General features: G+C 50.0%; 1 protein-coding gene across 1 annotated transcript in view; it reads right to left on the minus strand.

Annotated features, from left to right (window-relative positions):
• Window positions 1–13474, minus strand: part of ppp1r17 (protein phosphatase 1 regulatory subunit 17) — a 64616-nt gene that overhangs the window by 12933 nt on the left and 38209 nt on the right. Inside the window, exon 3 of the mRNA XM_085992142.1 lies at window positions 4992–5153. Within this exon, the coding sequence (XP_085848268.1) occupies window positions 4992–5153 (162 nt within the window). The remainder of the gene's footprint in view (window positions 1–4991; window positions 5154–13474) is intronic.

The raw sequence follows: 13474 nt of genomic DNA on the forward strand, positions 1-13474 counted from the left end.
CCTACTGAAATCCACAGAGACCTTTCAGCCTCAGGAGGACAGAGAGGATGACAAGATGAGGGAAATGTCACAAAGAGACAAGATGAGGGAAATGCCACAAAGTGACGAAGGACACAGTAGTGATAATGTGACAAGGGACCTGTGTGGTACAGACATGAACTTAAGGGATACAACTGGGGTGGTTCAGCAAACACCCGTTCAGCCACGCAGGTCACAGCGCACCAGAAAGCCTGTAGTTAAACTTGACCTGTAGACAGGGATTGATAAGACTGTAAACAGTTAATGGACTCCTGGGTGTGGGTAAGGTTTATACCTACCTGCAATTAGTTCAACGGTGTAGTTACACTGACTGTTTCTATATGATGTTAACAAGTGTTCTATGTGTTATGTTATGTTATGTTGTTACTGTGTTATGTCTTCATTGAAGGGGGAAGATGTACGGATAACTGTAGCTGTCGTAAAGACAGCAGGGTTTGATTGACAGCTGGTTGACGGCTGACGTCATATCCGGGGGTGGGATCCGACACCATCTTGGCCATGCTTGAGGTACTGTACTAGGAGACACAGAGTCAGGACTGAATAAATGGCACTCCACTACCACTGCTTGGGAGACTCGTAATTACGTTATTAAGATAACATTACAGTTAACAGGCAGGTAAGTGGCTTTAATCGCTTCCCGCCTCCAAGGAGACAGGACCCAGCGCGGGATGGTTACCCACCTCCTGGCAAGATGGCATGGAGGCGGGTTGGGGGCGGGTTGGGCACTCACCCCCAAATTCTGTCATTTTCCCGGCATTCCCGCCTCCCCGGGGCTGGCAAAATCGCCCCCTTTGTATCCCAGTAGAGGAGAGCTAGGATGATGCACTGCACAAACCAGGGCCTTCATTGAGCAAACATTAGGGTATGGGTGCTGACTTAGGGGCAGTCAAGGCTGACTAAGGCTCCCTTGATATGACAATCTGTGATGATTGATCTTTGCGTCAAGGTGTCAGCCCTGGCTCAGCGGGGAGGAATCTCCCCTCTGAGTCTGTGGGTTCAAGTCCCACTCTTGAGGACAAAATCTAGGCTGGCACTTCCGTGCAGTACTGAGGGAGGCTGGGCTGTACTGTCGGAGGGGCCGTCTTTAAGCTGAAACGTTCAACTGAGGTCCTGCCTGCCCTCTCAGGTCAACGCAAAAGATCTCAGGTCACTATTTTGAAGATAAGCCGGGGGGGGGGGGGGGGTGGGGGAGTTCTCCCTGGTGTCCCGGCTAAAACAACCCTCAACCAACATCACTAAAACAGATTAGCTGGTCATTATCTCATTGCTGCCTGTGTAGTCGTGCTGTGTGCAAATTGACTACCACTTTTCCCTACATTGCAGCAGTGACTACACTTCAAACGCACTTAATTGACTGTGAAGGGCTTTGGGATGTCTTGAGGTGGTGAACGGCGCGGTATAAACGCAAGTTCTTTCTTTTGTCTTGCTTGAGGATGAGACCAACTTGTTACAGAAGTTTGCATTCCAATTAAATCAGTAGACTCCTACACACCAGGGAACCAGGCAGTTCCCCAGTGCAGAGAAAGCTTGAATCTGTTGTAAGTGTTGAGAAGCAGGCTGGAGTCCAGGAAGTTCCACATACTGAATATTTTCACTTTACACATTATTGTCACCCTCACAAAGATGAAACATTTCTGGTCTGCAATTCCACCCAGAGCTGCTCTGGTGACGTGGATCACCCTCACAGGCAGCGCCATTGACCTAACGGGATCCAGCACTTTGAAACTTATAAAATTCTGACAAGACTGGACAGACTAGATGCAGGAAGGATGTTCCCGATGGCCGGGGAGTCCAGAACCAGGGGTCACAGTCTAAGGATAAGGGGTAGGCCATTTAGGACAGAGATGAGGAGGAATTTCTTCACCCAGAGAGTGGTGAACCTGTGGAATTCTCTACCACAGAAGGCAGTAGAGACCAATTCATTAAATATATTCAAGAAGGAGTTAGATATATTTCTTAAGGCTAAAGGGATCAAGGGATATGGGGAGAAGGCAGGGACAGGGTACTGAATTTGGATGATCAGCCATGATCGCATTGAATGGCGGAGCAGGCTCGAGGGGCCGAATGGCCTACTCCTGCTCCTATCTTCCATGTTTCTATGTTTCTATGGAGAGAACTGGGAGCCGACCAAGAATGTTCGACCTGCAAAGCCCTCTGCTGGCTAAGTATGCAGCAGTAGCTCGTTGGTGATGCACTTCTCTAGACAGCTCGATGCCGGCCTTCGAGCCAATCTGAAATGCCACATCCTGCCAAAGTCAACAGAGCTGCTCGAGCAAAACAAACCATGTGACATCACTGTGGTGACACTGGGGGGAAGCTGAGAGATACAGCCACATTCATTTTTTGGATTGGGAGAATATTGTCAGAAATATTCTCTCAAAATGTCCTTCAACGATGGAAATAACTGTAATAACAGATACTGTAAATAAAAAGAGGAATTTTTTGAGTCTGTGTTGCTGGCAGGGAGCTTTAGAAACAGAAAAATAGCAGCAGGATTTGGCCATTCGGCCCTTCGAGCCTGCTCCGCCATTCAATATGATCATGGCTGATCCTCTATCTCAATTCAATACCATATTCCCGCTCTCTCCCCATACCTTTTGATGCCTTTTGTGTCTAGAAATCTATCTATCTCCTTCTTAAATATATTCAGTGACTTGGCCTCCAGAGCCTTCTGTGGTAGAGAATTCCACAGGTTCATCACCCTCTGAGTGAAGACATTTCTCCTCATCTCAGTCCTAAATGTCCTACCCTGTATCCTGAGACTGTGACCCCTCGTTCTAGACACCCCCCAGCCAGGGGAAACATCCTCCCTGCATCCAGTCTGTCTAGCCCTGTCAGAATGTTATACATTTCAATGAGATCCCCTCTCATTCTTCTAAACTCTAGTGAATACAGGCCTAGTCGACCCAATCTCTCCTCATACGGCAGTCCTGCCATCCCAGGAATCAGTCTGGTGAACCTTCGCTGCACTCCCTCTAAGGCAAGTATATCCTTTCTTAGGTAAGGAGACCAAAACTGCACACAGTACTCCAGGTGTGGTCTCACCAAGGCCCTATACAACTGTGGTAAGTCATCCTTGCTCCTGTACTCAAATCCTCTTGAAATGAAGGCCAACATACCATTTGCCTTCCTAACTGCTTGCTGTTCCACGGAAGCTCAACGTAAACTCGAGGAACAGCACCTCATTTTCCGATTAGGCACTCTGCAGCCTTCCGGACTCAATATCGAGTTCAACAATTTCAGATCATAACCTCGGCCCCTATTTCATTTTTTCTTGTAATTTTTCCACTCCTTTTCCCCCCCCCCTTTCCTTTTGTTTCTCTCTCACACCTGGCAGCTATCTCTTGCCCTGCCAGTACACTTTACACCTAATCTCAGCCTATTACCATCTCGTCTAGCTTCTAATACCTTTTATTGTCTCTTTTACTTCTTTTGTTTCTTTTATTCTTTGGTCCGATCGCAGCCCTGCCTCCGATCTATCTTCTTTTCTTTCCAGTTTTGAAGAAGGGTTCGACCCGAAACGTCAACTCAAATTTCTCTCCACGGATGTTGCCTGACCTGCTGAGTTTTTCCAGCATTTTCTGTTGTTATGCTGCACCTGCATGTTTGCTTTTAGTGACTGGTGTCCCTGGTGACTTTGCCCCTAGACAGGACATATTTGGGCACTTGTTATTATCCATTACTGATTGGGAATTGTAGGCAGCAGTCACTTCCGACAAGTGCGGCCTGAAACTTGTGGATCCATGTAGCTTCAATGGAAGCAGTTCCATTATAAAACTAGGCTATGAGTCAATAACACTGGCACAGTGTGTAGGAACACGATCCTGCTATCAGACTGAAAGTTCAGCGATTCACAAAGCTGACAATCTGATGCTAATGACCAGCATGTGGATTTCTGTGCATCTCCTGGGCACGTACCTATTACACCAGTAGGGAAATTATTGCACACTCACCCCTCTACTGCCAGGGATCAGATGCAGCCCTTCCTGCAATCAGCCAGTTCACAGGGGGGGGGTGTCTGTGAGCCCCGCCCACATTGTGACATGGTGGTCTGGGAGCCCCGCCCACATTGTGACATTGAGGGTCTGGGAGCCCCGCCCACATTGTGACATGGAGGGTCTGGGAGCCCCGCCCACATTGTGACATAGGGGTCTGGGAGCCCCACCCACATTGTGACATGGGGGGTCTGGGAGCCCCGCCCACATTGTGACATGGGGGGGTCTGTGAGCCCTGCCCACATTGTGACTTGGGGGGTCTGAGAGCCCCGCCCACATTGTGACATGGTGGGGTCTGTGAGCCCCGCCCACATTGTGACATGGGGGGTCTGGGAGCCCCGCCCACATTGTGACATGGGGGGGTCTGGGAGCCCCGCCTACATTGTGACATGGGGGGTCTGGGAGCCCCACCCACATTGTGACATGGGGGTGTCTGGGAGCCCCGCCCACATTGTGACTTGGGGGGTCTGGGAGCCCCGCCCACATTGTGACATTGGGGGGGGTCTGTGAGCCCCGCCCACATTGTGACATGGGGGGTCTGGGAGCCCCGCCCACATTGTGACACGGGGGGGTCTGTGAGCCCCGCCCACATTGTGACATGGGGTGTTTGGGAGCCCCGCCCACATTGTGACATGGGGTGTTTGGGAGCCCCGCCCACATTGTGACATGGGGGTCTGGGAGACTGGATCAGACCCATATATAAAATACATATACCAGGCTGTCAAGGGGAGCAGACACATACTGGTACATAGAAAATGGCAGTACACGTGTGCACTGGAGCATCTAATTTCTTTGTGCCAGTATTTGTAGAAAAGGACAGAATATTTTGAACTGGACAGAATGTCAATACTCTCAAATTAATCTGAATTAGCCACATTGAACTCCAGGTGCGGTTCTCAAATCTCATTCTAATGAAGGACTCCAGGATAAATGACAGTCACTTCAAGGCCACAGTACCTGGGATGAGAGGAGGTACATATTGCACAGGGGTATCCTTTCTCCTCGGCTTTTTCTGCTCAAGCTCAGTGTCCTTCGACTCATCTGTAGCTTCTTTTTTCTCACCCTCTTCATTTATTTCACAGGTTTTTATGAGCTGCTCCGAGAGGTTTGAAAGATCATCTGTCAGAAAGAAATGTGCAGAGTTACATGTGAATGACCCGCCCGAGTCACCATCGCCGAAAGCCAATGATTACACTGGCAAGAACTAGGCTGCGGATAGTGATCTTGTTCAAGCAGTGCCTACTTCAATCAGAAAAATCAGAGGGAGAGCATTCAATTTTCTAACAGCGAACAGGTGCGCAAAATGATTAATGTGCAATTCTGTAGCTTTGTGTTTCAGAGACACTGCACTGAGAGAGATAAGAGAAGGGGGTGAGGGGGAAAGATACCAAAAGCCCTTCTTATGAAACAACATGAATGGGGATTTGTCTACATGCAAGCCCCACGTTGACTGTGTGCTAAGAGTTTACCAGGTAGCAGCTCGCCCTGACAAAGGGTGAACAAGCTTTTGAAGATGCAGGGGTTGAAATGACTGTAAGTGCGTTTTCATGTACAGAATAGGTGCCGTGCTCAGAGCACGTGCTCCATCATGTGGCCGCAAAGAAGGCCCCAATTGTGTGCCCACCATCGGCAGGCAGCCTAATCAGGGGCATCAGTTTTTGCATATTGCGAACGCCATTTAAAGGCAACCTGCACCTCTTAAAGGGGAGGTGCACTTTGACTGCAGGGAACTGTCAGTGAAGATACAGCAGAAGCTGCAAGGCCCTCACGACCCCCCCCGCCACCACCCCCCCAACCCCACACCACCGCTACCCCATTTATCTGACACTGCGTTGGAAGATTTGGTGGAGGAGGTTGGCAGGATGAGGGACATCTTCTATCCACCACACGGCCGCAAGACTTCGGGAAGTTGCCAAGTACGAGTGGGCAGAGGTGGCAGAGCGGGTCACGGCTAGAAGCATTGCCCCAGGATGTAGATGAAATGCCAAAAAATGTTTAATGACCTCACAAGGATAGCTAAGGTAAGTCTTCTAACTCTATTATTACTCTTTGGTTCGCTTTGCACTACCTGTTGCCTCAGTACTCACTACCCTCCCCTTCCCCAATTACCAGCAGTCTCCTACAATCACTGCAGCACACTTCGCTCTACCTCCTTCAGCTCCTACTGTAGCACTATGCACCTGTTATTCTCCTCGCTATTATTTCCTTCACCTCCTCATACCTCTGTCACCTTTTGCACACTAGCAACATTATTCTACACTGACCTGCATGTCCTCAAAACTTCTCACACTGATACACTTCCTAGTTGTTTGCAGGGCAAGGCATCCCCCAATAACAGGAAGCAGACAGCCACAGGAGGGAGGGCCGCACTTCATCCCTGTGCAGGGCCCACTTGAAGAGCAGGTCATGGACATCGCGGGCAGGGGGCATGTCAGGAGCGTGGCATCTGGCAAGGCTGGAGGTGAAGCCCTGCAAGGTTTTAAACCAGCTTAGGCTCATTTTATTCTCACTTAAATCTTACCCTTACACATTGTGCTTGAGAAATTGTTGCTGCTTTCAGAAGCCCCTCATCTGTCTCTACTTGCCCATGCCACTCAATGCTAACTCTTGTTCCTTCTTTTCCATTTCAGTGCACAAGCTCCAGTCAGCCCTCAGGAAGCAGAAGAAGGAGACAAAGAGGGCAGCACTGTAGAACGTCACTCGAACTTACACTTACAGACAGCAGCTCAGAGACTGGCACCGTGCGTAGTTCAGAGGGCAGACTAGCGGGATCTACATGTGGAGATGCACCAGCACAAAGGAGCAGGAGCAAGGGCAGCAAAATAGGACAACCCAGGAAGTATCTTGCTGGAAGGAGATCTCATATCCTAGTCCTGCTGCACAGGGTACAGATGGAGACATCAACGGCCCACCATACATAGTAAGACTGCTGGCAATCCCCATGGACCTTTTAATGCACTGGGCTGCCAACGAGCTTGTGCACAATGTTGGAGAGCATGGAGGTGTCCAGCTCCAACTTGTGTGCTGTCTTTGAGCACGGCGTCGAGACCATGCAGTCAAACATGGAGTGAGTGATCTTCTTTCTGTGCACTGCAGGGGGCCCCACAGCAGTGAAAGTCTGTTGATGGGAGTTCAGACTGCTGCCATCTTGGCTCTGGGGTCCAACATCACCTTTGGCTTTCAAAGCCTGGATACAGAGTGTGGATAGCGGCTTCGAGAGCCTCCTCGCACGCTTTCACTCTGTTCTCTTGCAGAACAGCGGGAGCACTAAAGCTCAGGTCCCTGGTTCAATGGGAGAGGCACCTACTAACTGCTCTCAGAATGACAACACATCTGCTCCCTCTCAGGCGGTGCCCTTGGTGCCAGACAGTCAGCCGGGTGAGACTGCCCCGGCCAAAGCCCAGTCCCAGAAGTCGGTTGCGGTGTCGTCAATGTCCAGCGCTCCTCGAGATTGCCCACCACGGCCATCTCAAATGCCCTGAATGGAACTTCAGCCACTTTGCACCTCCCAGGTTCTAGCCACAAAGTAAAATGTTTTGTTTTGGTATTGCTGTTAGTCTTCATAATCTTAGTGATGTAACAGGAACACCCATGAGCTTGTACTGTTTGATATGCTGGGTATCTGGACTGGGTTAAATGGAAGGAGGGAGCGTTGGTGCTGGGGGGGCAAGGGAGGGAATGATCAGGAGAATCTCCCCTTAATAATTTACTGCCTTACAGCTCTGGCAGCTCGCAGGACTGCTGGGCCTTGCGTTCCTTCACCTTCCTCCAGCTCCTCATCCTGGTCTTCATCTTTCTAATCAACCTTTCTTCTCAGGCAGCTCCAAGGCAATTCCCTTTTGAATGTCAATATTGTGAAGCAGGCAGCAACCAATTATGAGTCTTGACACTCAACCTAGGCTGTACTATATGATTCCTCCTGAGCTGCCCAGACAATGGGACCGTCGTTTCTGGATGCCAGTGGTTTGCTCAATCAGTGCCCTTGTTGTTGCATGGCTCTCATAGGCCCAGAAATTCGGGTCGGGGGCTTCCCGCGGGTGTAAGCCCCCGACCTGCACTTACCTTGCGCGCCGGCAGTTGAGCTGTAGGGCCCCGTGGAATTCCGCTCCGGGGCCTGGCCCAGCTGCCGGCGCGCTGTGCTTGCGTGTCCCAGGGGCGTAGTTAGTGTGATGCGTCCCCTGGGATCACGTGGGCCATGGGGAGCCAATCGGAGGAGGGAAAAGCCCATTCATAAGATTGACAGGAAGACCTGTCAAGACTTATAAATACTACGGCCCCAAAATAGCAGTAAACCTTCAAATAATTTTTTTTTTTAAATCACACTTTTTAAATAAACTAAATTACATTAAATAACTATTTTAAACAATAATTTAAATTTTTGGAAATAATAATTTTATATTCTAACGGGGCTAAAAATAAACTTACCTTGCTTTAAAGTATTTAAAAATAATAAACCTGTGGAAAAAATGTTTTAATTTTAATTAATTGACCACTTACCTTGTAAAAAGCAGGCCTTACGTCTGCTTTTTACATTTCTAAATCCTGCAGGCTTACAATCCCGGGAAAACCTGCAAAAAAAACGTAAGTTCGATGCGCACGCGCTGCCTCTCCTGCGCGCGCGTTTGACCTCTGAACCCCTTCGTTCAGAGGATCGGAAGTGCCAGTTTCCCGCGCATGTGCAGTGCATGCAGAAAACCGGCACTTCCGTTCGGCCTATGGGTGAGTACCCCGTGCGTACTCACCCGTGGAGACCCGAATTTCTGGGCCATTATATCAACGCTCTGTGTCTGCGTCTGGATTTCAGACAGGATTCATGAGGCAGTGGATGGATGAATACACCTTGTCCCTCAGCAGCCAGCCTGCCAGATAGTCTGGGTGGAACAGAAGGCATATGGAGGACTGCCGCAATACGAACGCAACATGACGACTGTAAGGAAACCGGGCACAGACCTGCTTGAGTCACTGCCTGTGGTCACAACCAAGTTGAACATTGAACGAATGGAATGCTGTTCCTGTTCAGAAACAGAGAGCTGGTCCCTGAAGGGGAGCTCGCGGGCCTCTGTGCAAGCAGTCCATGATAGAAACATAGAAGATAGGAGCAGGAGTAGGCCATTCGGCCCCTCGAGCCTGCTCTGCCATTCAGTGAGATCATGGCTGATCATCCAAACTCAGTACCCTGTCCCTGCCTTCTCCCCATATTCCTTGATCCCTTTAGCCTTAAGAAATATATCTAACTCCTTCTTGAATATATTTAATGAACTGGCCTCAACTACCTTCTGTGGTAGAGAATTCCACAGGTTCACCACTCTCTGGATGAAGAAATTCCTCCTCATCTCTGTCCTAAATGGCTTACCCCTTATCCTTAGACTGTGACCCCTGGTTCTGGACTCCCCCGCCATCGGGAACATCCTTCCTGCATCTAGTCTGTCCAGTCCTGTTAGAATTTTATAAGTTTCAATGCCCTGCACCTGCGGTATTCCAGCAATGCGGGCAAATCCCAGTGCTCCTTTGTCCTGCTTGTGAGCCTCCCTAGAGAAGCTAATGAACTGTCACCACCTCACCAACAGTGACCTTCCCGATGGCACTGTGCAAATTGACTGATGTTGCTGATGTAACCAGAAGCAGTTTGGAGGCATAAAAGTTTAAAGCCACGGTGACATTCACAGTGCACTCAATAAGTGTGGAAAGAAAACATCAGGGCCTGAGTTTTAAACGTGAGGTGGGTTGGGAGCGGGGGGCTCTCGGAAGCGGTCGGGAAACCCGGGAGAATGGGTTTCCGAAGACCCGGCCAAATTTAACAGCAGGGCCGGATTGCCATTGGAAACTTCTGTTTTCCACCCACAGCCACCCAGATTGAGAGGCTGAGAGGCTGGCTGCGGGCGGGTAGGCCTGCGGCACTAGGCCGCAGAGAAGAGGGAGGGATTACGAGGCGGCCGGGGGGGGTTGGTCGGTGCGGGGGTGGGCGCGGAGGAGCACAGGGAGGGCCGGAGGAGCAGGGGTGACGATGGGACCGTTTAGTGAGCTGGAGGAGCAGGGGAAGGGGGCGGTTGGTGTTGGGAGGGTGGGAGTGGTCGCGACTGATCAGAAGGCCAGAGGTGAGGGGGTCGGGACCGATTGGGGACTGGATCGGCTGATTGGGGGCCAGAGGAACAGGTGTATTTGTGGGGGTGATCATTGGAGGGCCGGAGGATTGCGTGGGGGCCAGGAGTGATCATCGGAGGGCCGGGAGTGGCTGATGATCAGGGGGATGCCCAGGGGCAGCAGATGATCGGGGCCCAGGAGCAGCACGGGGAGCAAGGAGTAGCATTGAGGGGGGAGGGGTGTTTGGGACAACTCATGGGGGTGACCGCCGGCCTCGTGGGAGGGGATCAGAGGCCTCATCGGGGGGATCAGAGGCCCTGTGGGGGGGATCTCTGATCACGGGAGGTGGGTCAGGCAGTGACACTGGACTCAGGAGGTAAGTGTATCTCCTGGATCCAGCAGTCCTCGCCTTCCTTTAGCTGGCGGGTTTCACAAGGCCTGCAAAACCCGACCAGCTAAAGTTTAACCTAAAACGGCAGCCTCATTAAAATATTTTTAGACCAGGCTCCTGGGGGCGGCTTGTCTGCTTGGCCCCCGTCCCGCCTCTGTTAAAACCGGAAGTGGGTGGGTTGAAGGTGGGATCAGGTCGGGATTCAGACTTTTAACACTTTAACTTCCCACCCGACCTCAACCTAACTGTTTTTTGGGGTTAAAATTCCCCCCCAACACTTAAAGTACTTGGTGCAGTAGTGAGAGATTGCTGCATTATCATTAATCAAAGCCTTGACAAATAAAGTACCCTCAGCTGAATAAAAAGCACTCAAGCACCATAATTTACTGCACTTGACCATGACAGGATGTCTCCTCTTGGAGCATTCCTGAATCATTCAAATAAAAATCAATGTTACCCTGTTGTGTGGTGAGGTACCACTATTAAAACAGTAGTGCTCACGATAGCTGCTGCCGGTTTTGTTCATTTTAATTTATCAACCATCAACATTAAAATAAAGCATGTTATGGCAACAGATTAAAATAACTCTTCTGGAGTATTGACATATCCAATTCAAAGCAGGTTAAACACCACACGCGGAGCAGCATTGAAATCAGGTAAAATTTAATTTACATTTAAAACAAGAGAAGGTGTAGTTTCTTTGGCCACAATATTAACTCGGAGGTGCGTTGGGAGCAGAGGGTCTGATATTGCATGGGAAACCTGAAAGTAAGCTCAGCGCGTCTGTCACTGGTATTGTAGCGCAGCCAGCTTATTATCATTTTACTTCTGGGCTTGGTGTCGATTGCTCGGCAGCGGGTGTGGTGAGGGCCCGCATGACATGATCTCAACTCTAGTCTTTAAAGGCTCAATCCAAAGATGGAATTTGGAGGTGTTTGGAGTTGGAAGCAAGCGAAGACATGGTGTGACAATGGATTCAGGACGCTCGAAGGCTGTGCCCGCTTCAATGACACCTCCCTTGATGTACTGCTTGGGTAGTATTCTCTGCTGCCCCTCAATGATTCTCCTTTTCATCGACGGCCCCCCGGGATACAGTGTCTGTGTCCAGCTGAGCAGGGCAATGCTGCCCCCTGCCACCACCAACTGCTCTTGCTCACTTGTGAAGTGTGAGCCGCCAGGTGAGAACGCAGCTATCTGTCTAACTGGCCCCAGCGAGTGTGAGTATCTGAGCTGGTACATGGTGAGCATGAGTCCTGTGACAGTGCGCCCTCAGAAGGAATCAGCTCCTCTGAGAATCGTCGTCCGCGAGGTCCATGGGCTCCTTCTGCACAGTGAAGGCTCTGGCGGAGAGATAAGGGGGTGGAATTTCCGCTCGGTTGCATTGGTTTTCCACATGAAATCGGCATGACCAGTGCAAAAGATTGCAGAATTTGAAGTTTAAATTACATTGAGTGCAAATTGAGCTTTCGCCATCTGTTGCGCCTGTTTAATAAACATGGCGCTAGAAGCTGGCCGCCATGCCTCCGGGACATTTTCAAAACCTTTTGAATGTAACAGACACTGACTACTGTGCCCCAATATAATTAACAAATGGTGCCGTCTATTTATTTTAAGCTATTTTCCATAATCTAAAATCGGGGTTGCTGAGTTGGTGGAGCGACACACTGATTAAAAATGCTGATTTTTTTGGTGATAAACCCATTTTCAGCTGTATTATTCATGCTGCACCAAATTACCACTTTTAAATATATCAAGGAATATTTTTTATAGCAAATTTTTTTTTTGTAAAAAAAAATTACATTTTAAAATGCTGCCTGATTGCGCTGGTTCAAGCACACTGACCACAGTTGAAACATAGAAATATAGAAAAATAGGTACAGGAGTCGGCCATTCGGCCCTTCGAGCCTGCTCCGCCATTCAATATGATCATGGCTGATCCTCTATCTCAATACCATATTCCCGCTCTCTCCCCATACCCCTCGATGCCTAGATTCCAGAGAGAATGGAGGAGTCCGCCTCAGGCATGAGTGGGATGATGTTGCAGGGCACTGCGATGGTGTCTTCTTCCATGGATAGACTGACCAACTCCGTGGAACATCAATAGCGGCAATCAAATGAGTCGATGCACGCTTTGACCATGGCCGTATGCACTCTGGATGCCAACATGTCTGCCGCCTTCAATAGGATGACAGAGACCTTAGACTTGGTCTTAAAGCGCCGCACTGATCTGCACCGAAGTGCTCTCCAGCAGAGTGGTAGCAGTGAAGTGCGGCTGGTCCATGAGAGGGACCATGGTGAAAGGGGATATGGAAGTGGGGACTCCACTCAAAGCATTTCTGGTTCTCACCTGTTCAAACCCCCCCCACCTCCCCGCCTCGCAAACCAATACCCGACATGCTGCCTCCTCCCGCAATGGCCGAATCTGCCCCTTGCACAGGTGAAGGTGGTGCAATCTTTGGCAGGGCCCTCACGGGCTCCAAAACCCAGAGGTCGTCGGCCAAGAGCATCTCAACGGTCAGAGCAGGGATCTGAGCAGCCAGCCTTTACCTCTGCTGAAGCCACAGGGGGTGCACCACGTAGGAGCAGTAGAAAAAGGAAGAGTAAAGCTTTGTAGCTGCACAAGGGCATGCACATGGATGTTTGAGAAAACGTTTTGTTGTTAAGTCTCTGTTCTTTAGTAGAATCACGTAAATTTTATTAGTTTGCACCGCTTTCCCGTCTTGCCCACTGGGTGGCAAGTCACCTTTTAACTTGCTTGATGATGAATGGGAAGACATGAATTGACGGTAACCAAAGAGGGTGTGTGCAAGGGGTGGTTGGTTGTTTGAAGGACTGCTTTGTGTCGGTGGCATTGGGCGGGGTGGGTGGGGGGGGGTGGCAGGAAGAGTGTACAGTGCATGTGCTTCTGACATCAGTCCACTGGTGCAACCTAAGCCAACCTCGCATTAATAAGGGCATCCCTGGCAGC

This window comes from Somniosus microcephalus, chromosome 7 (genome assembly GCF_052327205.1).
Source record: "Somniosus microcephalus isolate GS21.2 chromosome 7, FLI_Smic_1.0, whole genome shotgun sequence".
Classification (NCBI taxonomy): Eukaryota; Metazoa; Chordata; class Chondrichthyes; order Squaliformes; family Somniosidae; genus Somniosus; species Somniosus microcephalus.